The sequence below is a fragment of the Sturnira hondurensis genome, unplaced genomic scaffold (assembly GCF_014824575.4).
Source record: "Sturnira hondurensis isolate 20B ecotype Veracruz unplaced genomic scaffold, ASM1482457v3 Scaffold0022824, whole genome shotgun sequence".
Lineage (NCBI taxonomy): Eukaryota > Metazoa > Chordata > Mammalia > Chiroptera > Phyllostomidae > Sturnira > Sturnira hondurensis.
Window position 1 is genome coordinate 378,404 of NW_028095455.1, and position 23,273 is coordinate 401,676.

Sequence of the window (23,273 nt, forward strand, 5' to 3'; positions counted from 1 at the left end):
TTGACCAAATAATAAAGGAGAACTTCCCCAATATGGCAAAGGAAATAGACTTCCAGGAAATCCAGGAAGCTCAGAGAGTCCCAAAGAAATTGGACCCAAGAAGGAACACACCAAGGCACATCATAATTACATTAGCCAAGATTCAAATGAAGGAGAGAATCCTAGAAGCAGCAAGAGATAAGGGGACAGTCACCTACAAAGGAGTACCCATCAGACTGTCAGTTGATTTCTCAAAAGAGACCTTGCAGGCAAGAGGGGCTGGAAAGAAGTAATCCAAGTCATGAAAGGCAAGGACCTACATTCAAGATTGCTCTATCCAGCAAAGCTTTCATTTAGAATGGAAGGGCAGATAAAGTGCTTCTCAGATAAGGTCAAATTCAAGAAGTTCATCATCACCAAGCCCTTATTATATGAAATGTTAAAGGGACTTATCTAAGAAAAAGAAGATAAAAATATGAACAGTGAGAGGACAGCAAACTCACAGTTATTAACAACCATACCTAAAACAAAAGCAAACTAAGAGGACAGCTAGATCAGGAGTGAAACCATAGAAATGGAGATCACATGGAAGGTTAGCAACAGGGGAGTGGGAGGAGGAGAAGGGGGGAGAAAGTACAGAGAATAAGTAGCATAGACGGTAGGTAGAAAATAGATGGGGGGAGGGCAAGAATAGCATGGGAAATACAGAATCTAAAGAACTTGTGACACATTGACATAAACAAAAGGGGGGGATGGTGGGGGAGGGATGCACAGGGTGGAGGGGAATGAAGGGGGGGAATAGGACAACTGTAATGGCATAATTAATAAAATATATTTTAAAGAAAAGACTGTAAACCCCTGTAAACATTTACGTACCCAACAGAGGAGCACCTAAATACATAAAGCAAATCTTGATGGACATAAACAGATAGACAGTAATACAACCACAGTAGGAGAAATTAACACCCCATTGATATCAACTGAAAGGTCTTCCATACAGAAAATCAAATAAGGAAATAGCAGCCTTAAATGACACATTAAATCAAATGGATTTGATAAATATTTAGAGCATTTCACCCCACAGCAGCAGATCATACATTCTTTCAAGTGCACAAGGAACATTTTCTAGGATAGACCACAGGTTAGACCCCAAAACAAGTCTCAATAAATTTAAGATTGAAATCATAACAAGTATATTCTCTGATCACAGTCATTTCAAACTAGAAATCATTACAAGAAAAGCTGAAAAATACACAATCACATGAAGGCTAAATAATAAGCTACTAAACAATGAATGAGTTAACAATAAGAATAAGGAAGAAATCAAAATGTACCTTCAGCCCTGGCTAGTGTGGCTCAGTGGATTGAGTGCCAGCCTGTGAACTGAAAGGCTGTCAGTTCAATACCCAGTCAGGGCACATGCCTGGGTTGTGGGGCAGGTCTCCAGTTGGGGTCATGCAAGAGGCAACTGATTGATGTATTTTTTACTTGTGGATGTGTCTCTCCTTCTCTCTCACTCTCCCTCTCTCTCTAAATATAAATAAAATCTTTAAAAAAGTACCTTCAGACAAATGAAACCAGGAATGCAACAACACAAAACCCACAGGACATTAAAAAAGCAGTTCTAAGAGGACTGCTTTCATAATATTACAGGCCTAACTCAAGAAACAAGAAAAATCTCAAATAAACAATCTAACCTTACACCTAAGGGACTAGAAAAAGAATAACAAATAAAACCCCCAGTAGAAGAAATAGAATAATAGATATCAGAGCCAAAATAAATGAGAGTCTAAAAAAATAATACAAAAGATCAATAAAACCAAAAGCTAAATCTCAGAAAAGATAAACAAGATAGATAAACCTTCAACAAACTCACCAAAAAAAAAAGAGAGAGAAAGGACTTAAATAAATAAAATCAGATATGAAAGAGAAGTAACAACTGACAACACAGGAATACACAGGATTATAAGGAAACATTATGAACAACTGTATGCCAACAAATTACAAAAAGTGGAAGAAATGGATTAATTCCTAAAAACAATCAATCTTCTAAAACTGAATAAAAATGAAATGGAAAATCTAAACAGATCAATTACTACTAGCAAAATTGACACAGTAATCAAAACACTTCCCACAAACACAGGTGAATTGTACCAAACATTCAAAGAACTAATGCCCATCATTCTCAAAGTATTCCAAAAAATTCAAGAGTAGGGATGACTCCAAAGCTCATTTTGAGGCCAGCATTATCGTAACTTCAAAACCAGATAAAGACACTAGGAAAAATTATAGCCTAATATTCCTAATGAACATAGATGCAAAAATCTTCAACAAAATATTAGTAAACTGCACTATGATCAAAGGTTTTTACCACTGGGATACAAGGTTGGTACTATATCTGCAAATCAATTAATGTGATATCCCACATAAACAAAATGAAAAATCAAAATCACATGATCATATCAACAGATGTGGCGTAAGTATTTTACAAGATCCAGCATCCATTTATAAGAAAGAAAGAGGGGGGGGGAAGGATTGAAGGAAGGAAGGAAGGAAAAGGAAGAGAAAGAAACTCTCCGCAAAGTGGGAAAAGAGGAAACAAAGTTCAACATACTATACACTTTGCAGGACAAATCCATAGACAACATCATACTAAATGGGGAAAAACTAAAAGTGTTTCCCTTAAAATCAAGAACATGAGAGGGATGTCCACTTTCACCTCTCTTATTCAAAATAGTACTGGACCTGGTTGGTGTAGCTCAGTGGATTGAGCGCGGGCCTGCGAACCAGAGGATCGCGGTTCAATTCCCAGTCAGGGCACATGCCTGGGTTGCAGGCGGGTTCCCTGCAGGCCAACTCCCAGCAGGGGACGCACAAAAGGCAACCATACATTGATGTTTCTCTCCCTCTCTCCTTCCCCTCTAAAGATAAATAAATAAACAAAATCTTTAAAAAAAGTTTTTAAAAAAACCCAAAATAGTACTGGAAGTCCTAGCCACAGCAATCAGACAAGAAGAAATAAAAGGCACCAAATTGGAAAGGAACAAAGTAATACTCTTGCTATTTGCAGATGACATGATACTATATATAGAGAAACCTAAAGAATCCACTAAAAAACTACTAGACTGATAAATGAATTCAGTAAAGTAGCAGGATACAAAATAAATTTTCAGAAATCGGCAGCATGTTTATACACCAACAATCAAGTAGCAGAAAGGGAAACTGAGAAAACAATCCCATTTATAATTGCATCAACAATAACAACATACAGAGGGGGAATAAATTTAACCAAGGACATAAAAGACCTGTACTCAAAAATTTGTAAGACACTGAAAAAAGAAACTGAAGAGGATACAAATAAACGGAGGCATATGCTATGCTTATGAATAGGAAGAACTAATGTCATCAAAATGTCTATACTACCCAAAGCAATCTATAAATTCAACACAATTTCTAACAAAATATCAGTGGCATATTTCACAGAACTAAAACAGATAATTCAAATAATTTTATGGAACCACAAAAGACCCCCAAGAGCCACAGAAATCTTGAAAAAGAAGAACAAAGTTAGAGTACCATCCTACCTAATATCTTAGTATATTACAAGATGATAGTAATCAAAACAGCATGGTACTGGCATAAAAACAGATCCATGAAACAGAGAGCCCAGAAAAAAACCTACACATATATTGCTAATTAATATTCAACAAATGAGGCAAGAACATACAATGGGGTAAAGACAGTCTATTTGATAAATGGTGTTAGAAAAACTGGACAGGCACACACAAAAAATTTAAACTAGACAAGCTTCTTACACCATTTACAAGAATAAACTCAAAATGAATTAAAGACCTAAATGTTAAAAGTGAAAACCATAAAACTCCTAAAGAAAAACATAGGCAGTGAAATATCTGACATTTCTCTTAAGCATACATTTTCTCTCTCTCACACACACACACACACACACACACAGGGTCTGGAAGAAGTGAGGCCTGCTTGAGTGTGGTTGGTACAGTAATAATATGGGTGTAATAATTTATAGTTTTAATTTGAACATTTCACCTAAAATGTCATATGGTGTACTTGAATGTGACAGTGTTATGTTACAAAATTACATGCTTATGATTTTGTAATAAAAGATTTTGTAATAAAAAGGGGCATAATTTTGCTGGGCCCTAAGCAAGGGAAACAGAAGAAAAACAAATGTGATTATATCAAACTAAAAAGTGTTTGCACAGCAAAGGAAACCATCAACAAAGTGAAAATACAACCTACTGTATAGAAGAAAATAGTCATCCATAATACATATGGGGTTAACATCCAAAATTCACAAAGAACTCATACCATTCAATGCAAAAAAAAAAAAAAGCCGAACAATCCAATTTAAAAATGGGCAGAAAACTAAATAGATACTTTTTCTATGAGGACATACAAATGACCAATAGACATATGACAAGGTGCTCAACATTGCTAATCATCAGATTAATGCAAATTAAAACCACACTGAGATATTACCTCATACCTGTCACAGTGGCTATCATCAATAAATGAACAAACACGTTGGCAAGGACGTGGAAAAAAGGGAACCCCAGTGCAAAGTTGGTGGGAATGCAGATTGGTGCAGTCAGTATTTAAAACAGTATGAAGGTTCCTCAAAAAAAATTAAAAATGGAACTGCCTTCTGACACAGTGATTCTATTTCTGGACATAGATCCAAAAAACCCCAAAACACTAATTTGAAGGAATATATGCATATCTATGTTCAATACAGTGTTATTTATAAGAGCCAAGATAAGACAGCAACCCAAGAGTCCTCAATAGACCAGTGACAAAAAAGCTGTGATACACACACACACACACATACACACACAAATGGGATACTACTCGGCCATAAAAAGAATGAAATTACTACCATTTATGACAGCACAGAGGTACCTAGAGAGTATTATGCTAAGTGAAATAAATGAGACAGAGAGATAAATATATGATTTCACTTACATGTGGAATCCACAGGACAGAATAAACAAACAAAATTGAAATAGACTCATAGACACAGAGAACAGACTAGTGTTGCCAGAGTAGAGAGCAGGGGGGAGACTGAGTGAAAAGGTGAAGGTATTAACAAGTTCTTATCCTAATTACCTCGCTGAGAAAGGTGGAAGGCAGATACACAAATATTTTCTCTTTAGATTCTTTCTCCTGTCATCATCTAAATCCTCTGAGGCTCCCAGTATTTTGTGCAGCCACTTCTTAAAAGAACAAGCCCCACCTTTCTTAATGCAAAGGGTATGGGCATGTGTAATACTGAAATGAGGTATATCTTGTGTCAAGAATGAAAATCAAAGTTTCCTGATAGTCCAGTAAAAGCAGACCCTAAGCAGACTTAGGCAAACAGCACTATTCCCACAGCTCTACTTCATTCTAACTTCAGTTGGTGGCATGAACACACAGAACCAAAAAAAAAAAAAAAGAGGTATTAGTAGGAGACTGAGAGCAGCAAACACTGTTATGAAAGCAAAGTAATATGGGGGTCTGAAAACTGACCACTGAATTTAACAATGTGACTTTTGCAAGAACAAGCTGACAGCTAACTAAATTAAGAAACAGGGACAAAGTTATTCCACTCTCTTGAGGAATTCTGCAATAGGTGGGAATTGAGAAATGAGCAGTATGCTGGGCGATGAGGAAGGTCAAAAGTGGCTTTCTTTAAGAAGAGTGAAAAAAGCATGTTTGTGAGCTGAAGGAAATTATTTCATAGGGAGGAAAAATATTACTGACTGAAAAGGGGAAAAATGTTTAAGTTACCATTGATGTAACCAGTCTCCTGTGCATGGACCAAGAAGGTGTTTTCAATTGTTTTGCTCTTAGATCTATGTGTCTGTGTGCAACAGTAAATTCCTACAAGTGGATCACCTGGACATAAGGGTTTGAACCTTTTGGGTTTTTTTTTTTCAATCCTCACTCAAGGACATTTTTTTCATTGCTTTTAGAGAGAAAGGGAGAGAGAGAAACATCAATGTGAGAGAGAAGCACTGATTGGCTGCCTCCACACCTACCCTGACTGGGGATCACACACGCCCAGACTGGGGACTGAACCTGAAACTCAGGCATGCGCCCCAACCAGGTATCAAAACCGCAACCTTCCAGCAACAGGACAATGCTCCAACCAACTGAGCCACACCAGCTAGGGCAGGGTTTGCACATTTTATAAAGTGGTCCATATTGTCGAGCTGTCCCAAAACTACATCAGTCAACACTTCCACCAACTGTTTATGAAAATGCCTGCTCTATAATCATTAGCACTGAGTATTCCCATTCCACTTACCGTGCAAATCTAATATTAAAAAAGTTCTTACTGTTGTTTGAATTTACATTTCTCCTAAATAAAAACAGTGGTGTCATGTGGCAGCTTCTTAAAAAGTTAAACATAGCCCTGACTGGTGTGGCTCAGTAGACTGGGCACCAGCCTGCAAAACAAAGTCACCGGTTCGATTCCCAGTCAGGGCACATGCCTGGGCTGCAGACCAGGTCCTCGATTGGGGGTACACAAGAGGCAACCACACAGTGATGTTTCTCTCCCTCCCTTTCTCTAAAAATAAAAATAAAATCTTTAAAAAAAGTTGAACACGAATTTACCATATGACCCAGGAATTCCATTCCTAGCTATCAATCCAAAAGAAATGAACCAATGTTCACAGCAGCATTATTCATAACAGCCTAAAAGTGGAAACAACCCAAATGCCCATCAACTGATGAATGACCCATACCATGGAATATAATTCAGCCATTACAAATAATAAAGTATTGATACATGCTACAACATGGATTAAACTTAAAAAAAATATTATATGAAGCAAAACAAGCCAGACTGCTAATGATTTGGGTTTTTTTCTTTGGAATAATGTAAATATTCTAGCACAAAAGATAGGTTGTGGGTTCTATTCCTGCTCAGGTCACATGCCTGGGTTGTAGTTGGATCCCTGGTCCGGACGCGTACAGAAGGCAGCCAATCACTGTTTCTCACATTGATGTTTCTCTCCCTCCCTTCCTCTCTTTTTAAAATCAATAGGCATGTCTCCTCCAATGAGGATAAAAACAAAAATTTTTAATTGAAGATTCCAAAATTGATTGTGGATATGACTGGACAACTCTATGAATATCTAAAAACCAGCATATTTTACACTTTAAATAGGTGAGTTGTATAGTATGTTATTATATCTCAATAAAGCTGTACTTTTTCAAAAGGAATTGCAGTCTCAAGCAGGTCATAAAATAGCAGATAAAGTATGATCTCATTTTTGAAAGATATACACTATATAAAAATATACTAATGTGTATGTACTGAAAAAATTCCAGAAGGGTAGAGACTAAACTATAACACATGTTTGTCCTGGGTGGTAGGATTACAAGGGCATGAATATTTTTTCACAAGAGAAAAAAGGGAATCTGTGACTTCTTTGCTGATGAGCTTTCTTCTACTCAAGGTTGGTAGTTATCTGAATTTTTTTACAAGGAACATCTATTACCAGTTTAATCTGCATGGATTCTATAACACCTTCAAAATTATTAAATCAAGCCTTCTTGACTCATGAAATACATCACAAGCCTGAAAAATCAAGTCATTCTTTCACACATTCTGGCCCTTTCTAAAAAGTGGGTAGTAATGATTATTCTAGTCACTAAAAACTCCCCAAATGAATGTCTCTGTCTGAAGTGACAATGGAGCAGTAGAGTACAAACTGTTTCAACCGAGAAGTTTCCCGGACAGGACAAGTGCTGCTGCCGCACAGGGAGAAGGGGCCTGTTAGGAGGCGGAGGACAGGGCAACCCAGCATAAGCTCCCCAACACAACTCCACACCCAGGAGGCCTTCATCCTTTCAGTCCAACATGGAAGCGACAATTATTTCTGAAAGCTGTCCCCACCAAAAAGCTAGTCCTTTGTAGACAGTGGCATTTCGAAGTGAGAGAGATACTGGAGAGGAACTAGAATGTCAGAAAGCACCCAGGAAGTTTATCGGTGTTCAGTTTAGCCACAAGAATAAGATACCAGAACCTAGAGGGAAAACATTGTATAAAAACTCAGGGAAAGGGAGAAACAATCTCCCCAAATGTTCTGTAGGATGCCCCTCCAGAAAAAAAATAATTCTAAAATTTGGGGATTTTTATTTTTAAATGAATAAAACATTTAAATTTAAACAATACAGAAAACTCTGGAGTATAAGACAAGTAGTTATGACAGTCCTGGTTTTTTTTGTTGTTTTTAAAGATTTTATTTATTTATTTTTAGTGAGAAAGGAAAGGAGGGAGAGAAACATCAATGTGTGGTTGCCTCTCATGTGTCCCCCATTGGGAACCTGGTCTGCAACCCAGGCATGTGCCCTGACTGAGAATCAAATCGGCAACCCTTTGGTTCTCAGGCCTGCGCTAAATCCACTGAGCTACACCAACCAGGGAGACAGTCCTGGTTTTAAAGTCGTGAAACATGGGAGAGTTCAAAGTGGTCGGTTACATTTGCCCCATCTGCCACTGCAGTCACACCCACCACAGCTCCACCAGCCAACACTCACCGCCCAGCAGTGACTGTTATCATACGGTCTATGTCCTTCCAGATGATGCAATTATAGATAAAGTGTATAAAATTGCAGAATTTTTACATAAAACTATCCACATTTAGTAAAAATAGCAAAGACTATATAAGCTAGTCAGACCTAGTAAAAGTGAATACTCAATAATGCAAACAAAGGAACTGAATTGAGTCTAGACCTCACTAACCCTAGGTAAATATGTTTGAATCTCTCCAGACTACATGTATCTAAAATATATGAACATATATACACATAAAACATGTATGCATTAATATATATGCACTAAAAAATTTCAGGAAAGGTACAAACTAAATCCTAGGACCAGTTTTTCTTTGAGTCATAGGAGTTCAAGGGGCAAGGAGCTGTGATGATAAATTAAAAGCATAGATACAGCCCTGGCTGGTGTAGCTCAGTGGACTGAGCACAGGCCTGTGAACCAAAGGATCTCCATCTGGTTCCCATTCAGGATACATGCCTGGGTTGCAGGCCAGTTCCCAGCAGGGACGCACGACACGCAACCATACATTGATGTTTCTCTCCCTTTCTCCCTCCCTTCCCCTCTAAAGATAAATAAATAAAATCTCTTTTTAAAGTGTTGAAACTTAACAAATTTTATTAAAAAGCATAGATATGAAAGCATTTAACATATAATATACTTCCAAGAGAGAAAATATACAAAGACATACTGTTACCCATGTGGAGCCCTGACATTTTCACCAGAGGAAAGATACAGTATCCTCTTTGCTTACAGAAGTTTCTTTTGCTTTTTGATCTGGTGGTTGTTACTGGGTTGGCCATAAAAGTTTGTTTTTTCCATAAGATGGCTCTAGTAGTGGTTAGTTATCTTTTACTTCATTCAAAACAATTTTGTTAGATTGTACTGTGACAGCTCTCATATCACCATGCATTAAAAAAATAAAAACTGGGTTCTGGCCAAGATGAAGGTGTATGTAGAAATGCTTCACTTCCTTGCATAACCAAAAGAAGGTAACAACCAATTTAAAAACAATAAACAACCAAAACTGCCCAAAAAATCAAACTACGTGGAACTCCAATAACCAAGGAGTTAAAGAAACATTCATCCAAGACTGGTAGGAGGGATGAAGATAGGTAGCCAGGAGGAGAGGATGTGTGGCAAGGTTGTGGACCATGACGATGAGGTGGGGACTGGCTGAAAAGGAAACTAAAGACTCAAACCTCTGGCTGTAAAATGCTGTGGGGGTTGCAAAGGCAGGAGAAACTCCCAGTCTCACAGGAGAGTTCGTTGGAGAGGCCCACAGGATCCTTGAACATATACAAACCCACCCACTTGGGAATCAGCACCTGAAAGAACATAATCCATTTATCGGAAGTGAGGGAAGTAACAGAAAGTAAGGTAAGAGCAGAGTGAGCGAGCAGCATTGTTCCCTTTCTGACCCTCCCCCACATACAGCGCCAAGATGCAGCAAAGAGGGTTGCCCTGCCCTAGTGAATACCTAAGGCTCTCTCCCTTACAACATAACATGTAACGGAGTCAAAGAAATATGGCCCAGATGAAAGAACAGATCAAAACTCCAGAAAAAAACCTGAGCGACGAGGAGATAACCAACCTATCAGATGCAGAGTTCAAAACACTGGTAATCAGGATGTTCACAGAAATGAGTTAGTTTGGTAGCAAAATGAAGGCTATACAAAGTAAAATATAGGAAAATATACAGGGAACCAACAGTGAAGGGAAGGAGACTAAAACTTAAATCAACAATTTGGAACAAAAGGAAAAAATAAACATCCAACCAGAACAGAATGAAGAAACAAGAATTCAAAAATATGAGGAGAGGCTTAGGAATCTCTGTGACAACTTTAAATATTCCCACATCCAAATCACAGGGGTGCTAGAAGGAGAAGAGGAAGACTAAGAAATTGAAAATTTATTTGAACAAATAATGAAGGGAAACTTCCCCAATCTGGTGAAGGAAATAGACTCCCAGAAAGTCCAGGAAGCTCAGAGAGTCCCAAAGAAATTGGAACCAAGGAGGAACACACCAAGGCACATAATAATTAAGTTAAAGGAGTCCATCATTACCATACCCTCATTATATGAAATGTTAAGGGGACTCATCTAAGAAATAGAAGATCAAAAACTGTGAACAGTAAAATGACAACAAACTCACAACTATCAACAACTGAACCTAAAAACAAACACTAAGCAAACAACTAGAACAGGAGCAGAATCACAGAAATGGAGATCACATAGAGGGTTATCAGTGGGGAGGCAGAAGGGAATAACTGGAGGGAAGTTACAGGGAAGAAGAAGCATAATTGGTAGGCATAAAATAGACACGGGGAGGTTAAGAACAGTATAGGAAATGGAGAAGCCAAAGTACTTACAGGCATGATCCATGGACATGAACTAAGGTGGGGAAATACTGGAGGGTAGGGCAGTGCAGGGTGGAGGGGGTATAAAGGGGAGAAAAAAATGAGACAACTGTAACAGCATAATCAATAAAATATACTTAAAATAAAAATAATAAAAATTTAAAAAATTAAAAATATCAAAATGTTCATAAGTTTGGTGAATTTTTGTGTAGTCATTTTAATATTAAAGATGTAAAAACATTCAACATTTTTGTCATATTATGCTAAATTATTTCAAGAAAGGTAAAAATGCAACTGAAACACCAAAGATTTGTGCAGTGTATAAAGAAGGTGCTGTAACTGAGCGAATGGGTCAAGGGGTTTGCAAATTTTCGTGCTGGAGATTTCTCACTGGATGATGGTCCACTGTCAGGTAGACAAGTTGAAGTTGATAGTAATCAACTCAAGACATTATTTGAGAATAATCAATGTTATACCATGTAGGAGATAGACAAAATATTCAAAATATCCATATCAATAAAGTTACTGAGAATAAAGTCTTTTATTTTATGGAAAATACTAAACAAACTTTTTGGCCAACCTAATATATCAAGTGTTCCTCCTTGATGTAATTTGAGAGAATTTGAGAGAATGGATAACAGTGTAGCATCTACTGCTAACAAAGTTGGGAATGGCATGGAACTTCCAAAGTCTGATTTTAGTATGCCCTGACCGAACAAAACTGAGCTTTGAATTCTGCTAAGAATGCTGAAAATGAATACTTAATCAATAGTATAGGAAATGTAGAAGCCAAAGAACTTATATGTACGACCCATGGACATGAGCTAAAGTGGGGGAATGTGGGTGGGAGGAGGGGAGTAAAGGGGGGAAAATGAGACAACTGTAATAGCATAATCAATAAAATATATTTTAAAAAATAAATTATCCTTGTAATTTATAATCTTGTTATCCTTAGAAATGTTTAATAATAAAACTAAAAATACTTCTCTGGCTGACTAAATATTATTGGATTTTTATGACATTCAAATTAATTCAATGATAAACTTCAAGTCCTTTAATTACAGGTAAATTTTCTCATCTTAATTCATGAAATTATTGTCATTTAATCTAACTTCTATCATAATCATACATAATGGGTAAAACAAAGCTCATCACCTATATGACAATCTGGTTAGTTGTTAAGAACAAGGTCTCAGAACCTGGACCAGGTTTTTAAATCCTGGTGTGTTGTTCACCAACTGTGAAACCTTAGGCAAGTTATAATCTCTCTTGCCTCACTTTTCTCATCTGTAAAATGAGGATAATGACAGTACTTACCCCTCATGCTGTTTTGAGAATTAACTGACACATACACATAATGCTTTCAACATATATAATAAGCACTATACAAATATTAATATTTGCCTAAAAATGTTAACTAAAACTATCTCATGCTTTAACATCATTCACTCCTTCCTCTCCCCCTTTCTCCCTAGTCCCCTCCCGCCACCACCCTCTCCCCCATCCTTCCATCTCCTTCCTCCTGGTCTCAAAGGACTATGTCCCAGCCAGTCTAGATCTCCGATGGCTGCAATCTCTGTGAAGCCGTCGGTGCCCCTCCCTGCCCATGCGGGCTGCCCATGCCTGTCCCCTAGCTCCTGGTTCCACTGGGTTTTCCCCTCACTGGGGGGTGGCTCTCTGAGCTGCAAGCTCCATGACCCTCTCTGCAGCCTCTCCTGCCATTTGGAGCCCTCTTCCCCTTCTTGAGGGCGGGGCAGGGTTGGAGGGGCGGGACAGTGCTGGCGCAGCTGGTCCCTGACCCTGACCCTGCCCCACAGCCCCACGGCGGCCCCACGGCGGCCCCACGGCCCCTGAGTCATCAGGATGATGTGGACGCAGCGTCTGCTGGGGCTGGGCACGTTTGTGGCTTTGGCCACCAGGTTGTAGAGCATCTTCGTTTACCTTTAGCGGAGGCATATCCACACAATGATTCAGTACCAAACTGTTTGATAAGATATCCTTCCCTTATCTCCTGCATCCCAGAATCAGCTAGGCCAGGTGAAGAGGAAGATCCTGATGGTGGATCTGGATGAGGCCCACAGTACCACCTGGAGCACCTCCTGACTTCATCCTCAAGGTGGCAACAAACATCCTGTCCGCTTTTTGTACATAAGAGGCCCCATGTCTGTTGCTTCTTAGAAGTGGTGAGCCAGTGGTACGAGCTAGTAATGTTCACAGCAAGCATGGAGATTTACCGCTCTGCTGTGACAGATAAACTGGACAATAGCAGAAACATTCTCAAGAGGAGATACTACAGACAGCACCGCACTCTGGAATTGGGCAGATACATCAAGGACCTCTCTGTGGCCCACAATGACCTCTCCAGCACTGTGATCCCGGATAACTCCTTAGGGGCTTATAGGAGCCATCCACACAAAGAGACCCCAGGGACACCATCCTTCTTAACCTGCTTCTGATGCCAGATGCCCTCAGGTTCACCGCTGATGTTCCCTCAGTGCTAAGCTGAAGCCTTCACCATCATAGCTGCTCCCTCTCCACCTGAGATGGGGTTGGGGGGAGAGAAGGCGTGCCCTCAGGATGCCTGTCTGATGCTCTGTCCAATGGTGAAGACTGCCTGGGCAAGGTCTGCCCCTCCTCGCCCTGCCCTGGGAGCCCTGCACTCCATATGGAGTCTAGGTAGATGCAAGGACCAGACTGTGAAGCAGCCTCTCTCTACCTTCATGTTCACACTCCCTGAAAACCCCAGACTGGGCCTAGGAGAGGTCCAGGAGAGCCGAAACAGTGTCTGTGGTGAAGACAGAGGACTGTCAGACAGAGGGACAGACAGACATTCGATAGTCTGGGAGGCTCAGAGAGAAGTCAAGTCAGCTCTATTATGATTTGATTTAAAAAAAAAACTCTTGTACAAAACTGATCTAATTCTTTACTCCAAGAACTGGGGTGTGGGTGGGAAGCTGGGATTTGGGCCACTGAATTTCACCCAAACTTGTACCCTCTTACTTTTCTCTGTATTTTCCTTTCCTAGATTCCCTCAGACCTATAATCAGCTTACTGTTTTGTTTGTTTTCCCCTCTCTTTTAAACCATGCCTTATAATTCTGAAACCAAAAAATAAAATAAAATAAAAAGTAAAAATAAAAAGTAAAAAGAACATTCATTTCATTGAGAGATTACTTATCCATATTTTGCCATGTATAATATGCATTTAGCCCAAATTTTTGAGGAGAAAATAAGGATGTACATTTTATATGACACAATATAATGATTACATACCATGGGTATAATAATGCGCACAATAATCCTGTGTATAATGCTCAAAAAAACATGGGTGCACATTATACACAGGAAAATATGTTATTTTCAAAAACTTTCCATTTTTATAAACAAGATTTACATTAAAGTATACCATGCAGTATAAAAATATAGGGTGGTGCAAAAGCAGGTTTACAGTTGTTCAAAAGTAATACAATAATAAATAATAATCCAAGAATAAATTCTGTTTCATGTACTCACATTTATAAGCCTATTTTGGGCCTACCCTGTACAGCCTCACATACCTGTTTGGAATACAAGTTCCTTCCCTCCTACACCTGCTGCCTCCAGGTTAATAAATGCACGAATCAAGTTGGCCCAGGGGTGTTGAGTAATGAAACCATGACTGGCCTGAATGAGATAGAATGAAAACAAATATATGTTAAACAATGTGAGATTATCAAAGTCTCTATTTTACTTATTTTAAAGATAAAATGTCTAACAAGAGGAAGAATGGGAAAATTTTTTTTTTCAAAGACAGTATCTAAAGACGTGTGTTGCTCTCTCTATGCAAAATGGCTGTGTGCAGTTTGCTGAGTGGAAAGTTCCCATCACAGAAGGCAGCCTGATTTCCATGAGTGGTGCCAAGCAACATCCTTGGTAAGTGTGAGGCTGCACAAAAGGTCAAAACAATAGGGAGGCACGATCCACATGGCTAGGTCTCCGTGCTGTGTGCCTCAAAACATCTCCGAACCTCCTGAGTCAAACGAAACCTGAGGTGAATAATTATGCCAGTACAGAACCCTTTTATGAATCAAACACTGACAAGATGACCTGTTCTAAGTGGAGTTTTCAAATGTTGAACAAGTGTACATAGTGGCTACAGAATTTTTAAAGTACTACCATGTACAATATATCTTTTGCATGTGACTTTATGATACCACTCAAATGAATAATCAAAATGCTTAAGCTATTATTATTATTATTATTCAAGCCTTGTATTTAAAACAGCAGAATCTCACCTGCAACACATTTTCCTCAGCACCATTAAAGAGAAATATAACACCATGATGTAAGGCTTCTGAAGATGTTGACAAGACGCGAAGGACTTCCAGCATCACTGAACAGCTAACTGCATCATCACTGGCACCTTTATGTCAGAAAAACAGGTATGTTTCTCAAATTTTAAAATCTTTACAGTATGAATCCCCAGGGCCAGGAATGGGGTTTTCTCATCAAGGAAGAATCATGTAATTATTATACAAGACCAGAAGCACAGCTTTGTTACCATCAGGTGACAAGTTATACCCACCAGCAATCAACTCCATGAGATCAGAGATCTTTGTCTGGTTTGCTTATTGACTTACTCTCAGTATCTACAGCCAAACCTAGCTCAGAGTAGTCACTTAATTAATACTTGCTAAATAATCAACCAGATGGGACCTAAATTAACACTAAAAACAGGCATTCTCATAAACTCAAAGCAATTTGTTCCCTTCTTTATCCTTACCTACATCCTTTATAATAGTCCCACTTCTGGTGTTCACAGCTTCATAGATCGTCTTTTCCTGCCACCCACTCCCTTCCTGCTTGTTTTCCTGACAAAATCATAAGATCTTCAGATCACTCTGCATTTACAGTGGGGTAGGTTTGGATGGTGTGCCATTTTTTTAAGGTTTCTACAAGGAGATGTGATGAAGAAGTACAAAGACACCAAATCCAGTAAGACAGGAAAGGAGACTATTGACGAAAGTAGTATCCCTGATCCCAGCACTGATAAAGAGGACTTCATCAAATCACCTAACTCCTTCTTGATTCAGAAACTTTATATATTAATTAAAAGTGATTAAAAAGATGACTTTAATGCCTTGATTTTTAAAGCACAATAAGAGGCAGCTAAAAGAACTGATTAGACATTTGCTGATATTATTTTTTAAAGATTTTATTTATTTTTAGAGAGAGGGGAAGGGAGGGAGAAAGAAAGGGAGAGAAACATCAGTGTGTGGTTGCCTCTCACGAGTCCCTGGCCAGGAACCTGGCCCACAATCCAGGAATGTGCCCTGACTGGGAATCAAACCAGCAACATTTTGCTTTGGAGTCCAGTGCTCAATCCACTGAGCCACAGCAGCCAGGGCTGATATTATCTTTTAAGTGAGGTAATTCACACTATTATGAGCATAAAAAAAGAGTCCTAATTTTTCAGTGATACAGACTGAAACACAGAGGAACTGATATAGCTGAGTTCTGCTTCAAAATAATTAAGGGTTGTAGGGCTAGGGAGTAAAGAAACAAAATCTGTTAAAGCTAGATGATAGGCACACTCAAGGTCATTAAACAATTCTCTGTTCTTGCACACATTTAAAATTTTCCATAATAAAAAGTTTATAGAGTAACCAAAGTAAACAAGCATTAATAACAACCCAGACAATAGCATTTTCTGACTTACACACTGGGAGGCAGGGCACTACAGAGTTTAGCATGGGTTTTACGGTATGAAGGATATGGAAGTAAATTCTAGCTCTATCGTTTACCTTACAACTTCCTGGCCTAGAGAGTAAGCTAATGATATATCTACCTCACAGGTGTGTTGTGAGGACTGCAAAGAAATGCACTCTGCACTCAATGTTAGTTTTTCCTTCTCTTTGTAAACTTAAGGAAGGCTCTGCAGCTAGAGAAAATGCTCATTTTGGTGCTGTTAAATTCCAGACTCTATTTCCACTCAAGAAGAAACTACTCATTATCTGTTATTTGTCTTGGCAGTGATTACTGGATTGTATTTTAATCAAAAAGAAACTAAGTAATAACTACTGACAACAATCAAGCCAGAAGTATATGTAGCTATCAGTAAAAAGTGTCACATTCTAGGAACCAAATTAAATTAATGGTTTTTAACTTTGAGACTGTGAATTACCTTAAAATAAAAAATTAAAAAAAAAATTTTAAAAAAACCAAACCATAAAAATTTCTTTATTCAAAGAGAGAAATTGAAAGAGACATATCTATATAAAGTTAAAGAAAAAGTTAAACTGTCCATTTATCTTTCTTTATTTTAATGGTTCTATTGTCTGAGAACAGAACTAGAAAGTCAAGTATCTTTAAGAAAGTGAAAGAAAGTTAGAAAACGGTATCTATAAGTGCTAGGTGGTTAACCAACATCGCTTTCCATTTAGAATTAACCCTGAAATTAAAGCCACTCCTAAAATAACTTGATGTGGCTTCTACCAACAACCTGGAACCATGCAGCAAACCCAAGACATTTAAGTCCTTTCTGTGCATAACATTACTTCTAATTGGTATTAGTATCAAGGGTCCACATATGCTGCTGAGAACTTTTTAAAAATGCCCATGTTTCAATTACTTCATCCACTGAAAGGATTTAGGTGATAGTCTATGTTATGTGTGGGTTTTTTTGACAATTTAAAATTAACAGAAATGTCCCTGGGATTGGTAGAGGCAATCTTACAAAATTTCAATTTAAATTGAGTTCCAATGACCCAGAAAAATGCCATTCTATCATTATTGGGCCCCATATATATGATTTGTAACATAGGGAACCATGTTTCTGATACTTTTAATACACATTTCTTATACAATGCTCTTAAATAACCATGGTGTCAATTTGTCCTTCCTAGAATTTAAGCCTCATAATAGTGAGCACAGGGTGAGATTTATTTTATTACTACTTTGAAACAGGCATAAAAGTCACTGGTTTATCTAGCTCACACAAAGACAGTTCTGACTTTATAAAAACAAATGTGTATATACTGATTTTTTTAAACATCTTTAAGAATTTAATAAAAATAAGATAATTTCATAATAAATGTGTCATTGAGACATTGTGGCAATATGGAAGTGAGAGAATGATGTCATTTTCTTCTCATGCTACAAATGCAAGCAAATCTCTCATGCCCTAAACAATTCACATTGGTCCCACTAACCACTCTTACTGAGTAGTCAATAACTCACCTTTATTGATCATTCTATACTCCCTGTGTTCAATTCACTGTTTTGTTGAAACAGGTTTTTTTTTCCTCAAATCTAGTTGCTTTTATCATGTAATCTTCTTGGAAATGCGTGTATGATTTTTTTATTTTTTTATTTTTTAATATATACTTATTGATTCTAGAGAGGAAGGTGCGGGGAGTGAGAGAGAAATATTGATTAGTTGCCTGTCTTACGTGCCCCAACCAGGGATGGAATCTGCAACCTAAGCATGTGCCCTGACAGGGAATTGAACCTTCAGTTTACAGGACATTTCAATCAACACAGTCACACCAGTCATGGGTGTGTATGATTTTTTAAGAAGCATTTTACATTTATTCTGGCCAGGTGGTTCAGTTGGTTGGAGTGTCATCCTGTACACCAAAAGGTGGCGGGTTCCATTCCCACTCACAGCACGTGCCAACATTCTGGGTTCGATCCTCAGTCAGCATGTGCTTGGGAGGCAACTAATTGATGTCTCTCTCTCACATCAATGTCTGTCTCTCTCTCTCTCCCCCCTCTCACTCTCTTTCTCTCTACCTCCCTCTCTCTCTTCCTGTCTCTCTCCCTTCCTCTCACTCCCTCTCCCCACCCTCTCTAAAATAAACCAACATATCCTCAGGTTAGTAGCAAAAAAATAGTAATAAAAATTAAAAAATTTAAAAACCATGTCACATTCTAAATGCAACTGGTACTTTCTAATTAAAGATGTCCTAGGATGAATCATTTTATCAAGCAAATAAATTTTATTTTATATTTTACATAACTAGATCATATTAGATCTGCTATAAATTCAAGTAATCCAGAAATATTAATAACTAGTAAAAAAGGGAACCCACCCCAGCCAGTATGGCTCAGTTGGTTGGAGCATCGTCCCATAAACTGAAAGGTCATGGGTTCAATTCCCAATCAAGGCACAAGCCTAGGTTGTGGGTTTGGTCTCCCGGTCTCCTATTGCAGCATGTACAGGAGGCAACAGATCAATGTTTCTCTTTCACATCCATGCTTCTCTCCCCCTTTCTCCCTTCCCCTCTAAGATGAATATGTCCTAGAATGAGAATAAAAAAAAGCAAGGGAACCCTCGTGCACATTTGATGGGAATGCAGACTGGTACAGTGACTGTGGAAAGCAGTATGGAGTTATCAGAAAAAATTAAAAATGGATCTGCCTTATGGCCTAGCAATTCCACTTCTAGGAATTTATATGAAGAAAACTGAAACACTAATTCGAAAGAATACAGGCACCCCTATGTTCACTGCAGTATCATTCACAATAGCCAAAATCTGGAAGCAGCCCAAGTGTCTATCAGCAGTTGAATAGATAAAAAGGCTGTGGTACAGTTACAAAACAGACTACCACTTGGCCACAAAAAAAGGGAAAATCTTACCCTTTGCAACAATAGGGAAGGACCTGGAGAACATTATGCTAAGTGAAATAAGCCAGCCAGAGAAGGACAAGTACCACAGGGTTCACTCATACGTGGAACTAATGAACAAAGTGAACCAACAGGTAAAACAGAGACAGAGCCATAGATAGAGAGCAGGCTGACAGCTGTTTGGGGTGGAGGATTTGGGTCCTGGGTGGTGGGATTGAGCAAGAAAGAAAAAAAAGAGAGAAAAATATCATAGACAGGGACAACAGAGTGGTGACTGTGGAAGAGAAGGGGGTAAGGGAAGGTGGAGGAGGGTATGGGGAATAAATGGTGTTGGAAGAAAACTTGACTTGGGGTAGTGAACTCACAATACAGCATACAGATGATATGTTGTAGAACTGTGCACCTGAAACCTGTATAATTTTCTTAACCAGTGTCACCCTAATAAATTCAATAAAAAGGAAAAAAATTAATAGCAAAGAAAAAAGAATTTATAGGAACTAGTATAAAGGACACATGGACAACAACTAAGAGGGGTGGAAATGGGAGGGAGGTGGGGAGCACAGTGGGGCATGGGCTGGCATGGGAGTAAAAGACAGAAAACTGTACTTGAACAACAATTAAATTTAAAAAAATTTTTTAAGAAAAAAGAAAAAGAATTTTTCATGCCAGGAACTATTCTCTAAGCAATGCCCCTGGGAAAGTACTATTATCTCCATTTTACAAATCAGAAACTGACCAAAAAAAGAGGTTATGGTAAGTAGACTGGCGAAGGGAGCATGAACTTCCCTTCAGGAAGGAGTTTCCTTTCAAATGTACCTGAAAGAACTAACTGGCCAGGAAACCCAGCATGTTGGATCAGAGGTGATCAGCTAAGCGTATTCCTGCGTCAAATGAGGGCCTTGGACCAGATGTATCTCAGGTCTTGTCTACCTCTAACATGCTATGACTCCATTGTTAAATGTTACAATTATCTTCCCTACTTACAATCTCTTTAATAAGTAATGAAAACATTTTTGTGATGAATCTTATTTTTTAAATGAAAGTTCAATTTTAGAGATTCTCATTCAAAATATTTACTGTGTCAGGCATTGTCCTAAACATCAAGTGTTCTATCTTGACAAAGTATTTTCAGAGGAAGATTTATAGATTAATGAAGTATTCTAACAGTATGTCATCCCCAGTGGGCCAAAATTCTCACTTTACAGGTCAACAGAAACTGCTAGGAAAGATGTCCTCCAAACCTTTTGTCCTGTGAAGGCAAGCATTGTTCCTTTATCCCATATCCCCAAGGCCTAGTACCAACAACTGGCTAAGTAAACACTTGAAGAGGCAGAACCTAACCCCAGGACCCAGGGACACACACTGGTAACACTGATAAAGCTGCTTCAGTCTACCAGCAACATTCCCTGTCCTGTCACAGGGTTGCTGGCAACATGTTTAAAAAAATAAATAAAGCACTTCAGAGAATAGTGAGGAGTTAGTTCTTAAACTAAATGATACTATTCTAATTATGCTGCCTGCCATCACAGACAATGTTTGTCCAAGAAAATGGTGTCTCTGGGTTGTGTCAATTTCAAGATGACTAAAAAACTGGTACAAACCTGGTGAGTTTGCCACTGAGTCGAAATGACAGTTAGCCAGAACAGCATGCTGAGCTCCTTCTTTGGGTTCCAGCTTTACCACAATGTTGGTGATGTTGTCATAGTAGCTTGTAAAACCTCCCAAAAAGTCAATACTAAAGGAGCCCGTTGGCCGCTGTATATCTACTGAAATCTTGTGAAGGCTGTTACTTTGAACTTCAATTAGTTTAATCTGTTCCAAAAGATAACGCACCGTCAGAATTTCATTTTCTGGGCTTCCTGTAGTCCTGGGGCCAATGGATGTTATGTGTTCAAGATAGTCCCTGAAAGCCACCAAAAAAATTATGATTAACACTTACCACAGAACTTTCCCTCTACAATCCCCCTCACCATCAAAAACAAGTTCTTTGACTTCTCACATCAAAAAGGCTGCCCTTTTTGAGGGAACACTTGCTGAAGGGTGTCTAACCACTATTTTGTACATGTGAAACTAATACAAAGTAGTATTGAATGCAGACCATAATTGAAAAATAAACTCTAAATTTAAAAAATCTTTCAGACTGCCTTTTATTATTTCAGGTAACATGTGCTGGAGGGTTACAAATTTTGGGTTACTGAGAGGAAACCAATGAGCAAAGACAATTAAGTCAATAGGTTAAATAAATAAACAACAAAAAAAAATCCTTTCTATTCAGGCCAAAATCAACTCTACCCCTAAAACAAAGAAAAATGTTTCTCTTTTCACCACATTCCAGGTGGGGAAAATGGAGGGTGGAGCAGGTGTGTTCTGGACCTTAATAAAATAAACTTCCAGTACATTGTATTCAAAATAAACTTTTAGAATCACAGTGGCTGTTGAAAACTCTGCTAGCTTATAATTTTGAGCTTTGACACACTTATGTTACAGCACTTTTTACTTAATCATCCTTCTAGCACTTAATGGTATCTTTCTTTTTTTCATTTTTTAAATTAACTCTTACATACCAGGGGCACAAAGATAACCTCCAGGAATCTGAAACTTCTGAAACTAAACTTTTGAAGTGTTATCTTCCACGCTGAGTCTCCAGAGCTTTCATGTGTGAGGACTGTCATCCTCAACAACACCACTGCATTACCCCTTTCCGACATCGCCCCAGGAACCAAACTTACAAAACTGGCTAGGTCACAAATTTCACGTTCCTTCATTTCACTGGGAAAGCAAAAGGACTAGTAAAAAGTGGAAGTTGCTCCATTAAGATCAGGAACGACTAAACCAAACTATCTTCAGGTGGGGCAGAAAACGGGTGTAAAAGCCGGAACAGACCCCCTGGCCACCCCCATCTGCACCATCAGCTTAACAGGGGGCAATGCAAGCCCTGCATCCTGTAAACTGGGACTCCAGAAGAGGGGCGCGCAAAGCCACCCCACCCCCACGTGGAGTCAGCCTGTGACGGCGAGCCTGGGCGATCCCGCAGGGGAAAACGCACACAAGTGCGGTGCCCACGCTCTGGAAGGGGACGCAGGGGACGTAGGGGACGCGCAGGCCGGGTGGCACAGGCCAGTACCTTGCTTGGCGCGCGTCGAATTCCCCGTGGCGCCCAGTGGCCCCACGCAGCACGAGCTGCTGCAGCGAGACCTGCACGAGCGTCCGCAGCGCAAGCAGGTAGAGCGCTAGCCCCAGCGCAGCGCGCGCCTCAGACAGTCCGGTCCACGATGCCCCGCTCGCGCCTCCTCTACCCGCCGCGCTCCGCTTCCTTGTCCTCGCGTTGCGGCCGCACGCGTCCACCAAGGGCTCCAGCTCCCGGGCCTCCCTATCTGGTTGCGGCGCGGCTACTGGGCCGTCCCGGCGCTCCCCTCCGATGCGGTGTCGCCTCACGGCCGCCGACTCTGTACCCCACTCCATGGCCACGAGCCTCAGAGGCCAGCCCAACCGCCCAGCCCGCGACTGCTCCGGGAGCAGCCGCGGTCGCCGCAGCGCCTCCTAGTGAGCGGACGGAAACTGCAGAGGGCCAAACTTCTTCTGATTGGCCCGGCCCGCCGCGCTGAGACCCAGAGTAGTTGGGCGGATCCTCGGTGGGCACCGTGGCAGGGCGCGCTCAGGCCGGACTTGGGTGTGCTTTCTCCCTCCGGGTGTAGGATAGAGATTTCCAAACGGAAAGATACTCATAAGCCTAGAAACAGTAGATA

At 39.5% G+C, this 23,273-nt stretch overlaps 1 protein-coding gene and 1 pseudogene across 2 annotated transcripts in view; one reads left to right on the forward strand and one right to left on the reverse strand.

The window, feature by feature from the left end:
* Nucleotides 1-23,066, reverse strand: part of ERMP1 (endoplasmic reticulum metallopeptidase 1) — a 71,040-nt gene extending 47,974 nt beyond the window's left edge. For both annotated transcript variants that reach the window (XM_037036340.1, XM_037036339.1), the window contains exons 1-4: nt 22,652-23,066; nt 21,129-21,430; nt 15,194-15,321; nt 14,477-14,582 (exon numbers count right to left, since the gene is read on the reverse strand). In XM_037036340.1, the coding sequence (XP_036892235.1) occupies nt 14,477-14,582; nt 15,194-15,321; nt 21,129-21,430; nt 22,652-22,989 (874 nt within the window). In that variant the 5' untranslated portion in view covers nt 22,990-23,066. The remainder of the gene's footprint in view (nt 1-14,476; nt 14,583-15,193; nt 15,322-21,128; nt 21,431-22,651) is intronic.
* On the forward strand, nt 12,784-13,462 carry LOC118980043 (CTD nuclear envelope phosphatase 1-like; annotated as a pseudogene).
* Nucleotides 23,067-23,273: the final 207 nt, after the last annotated feature.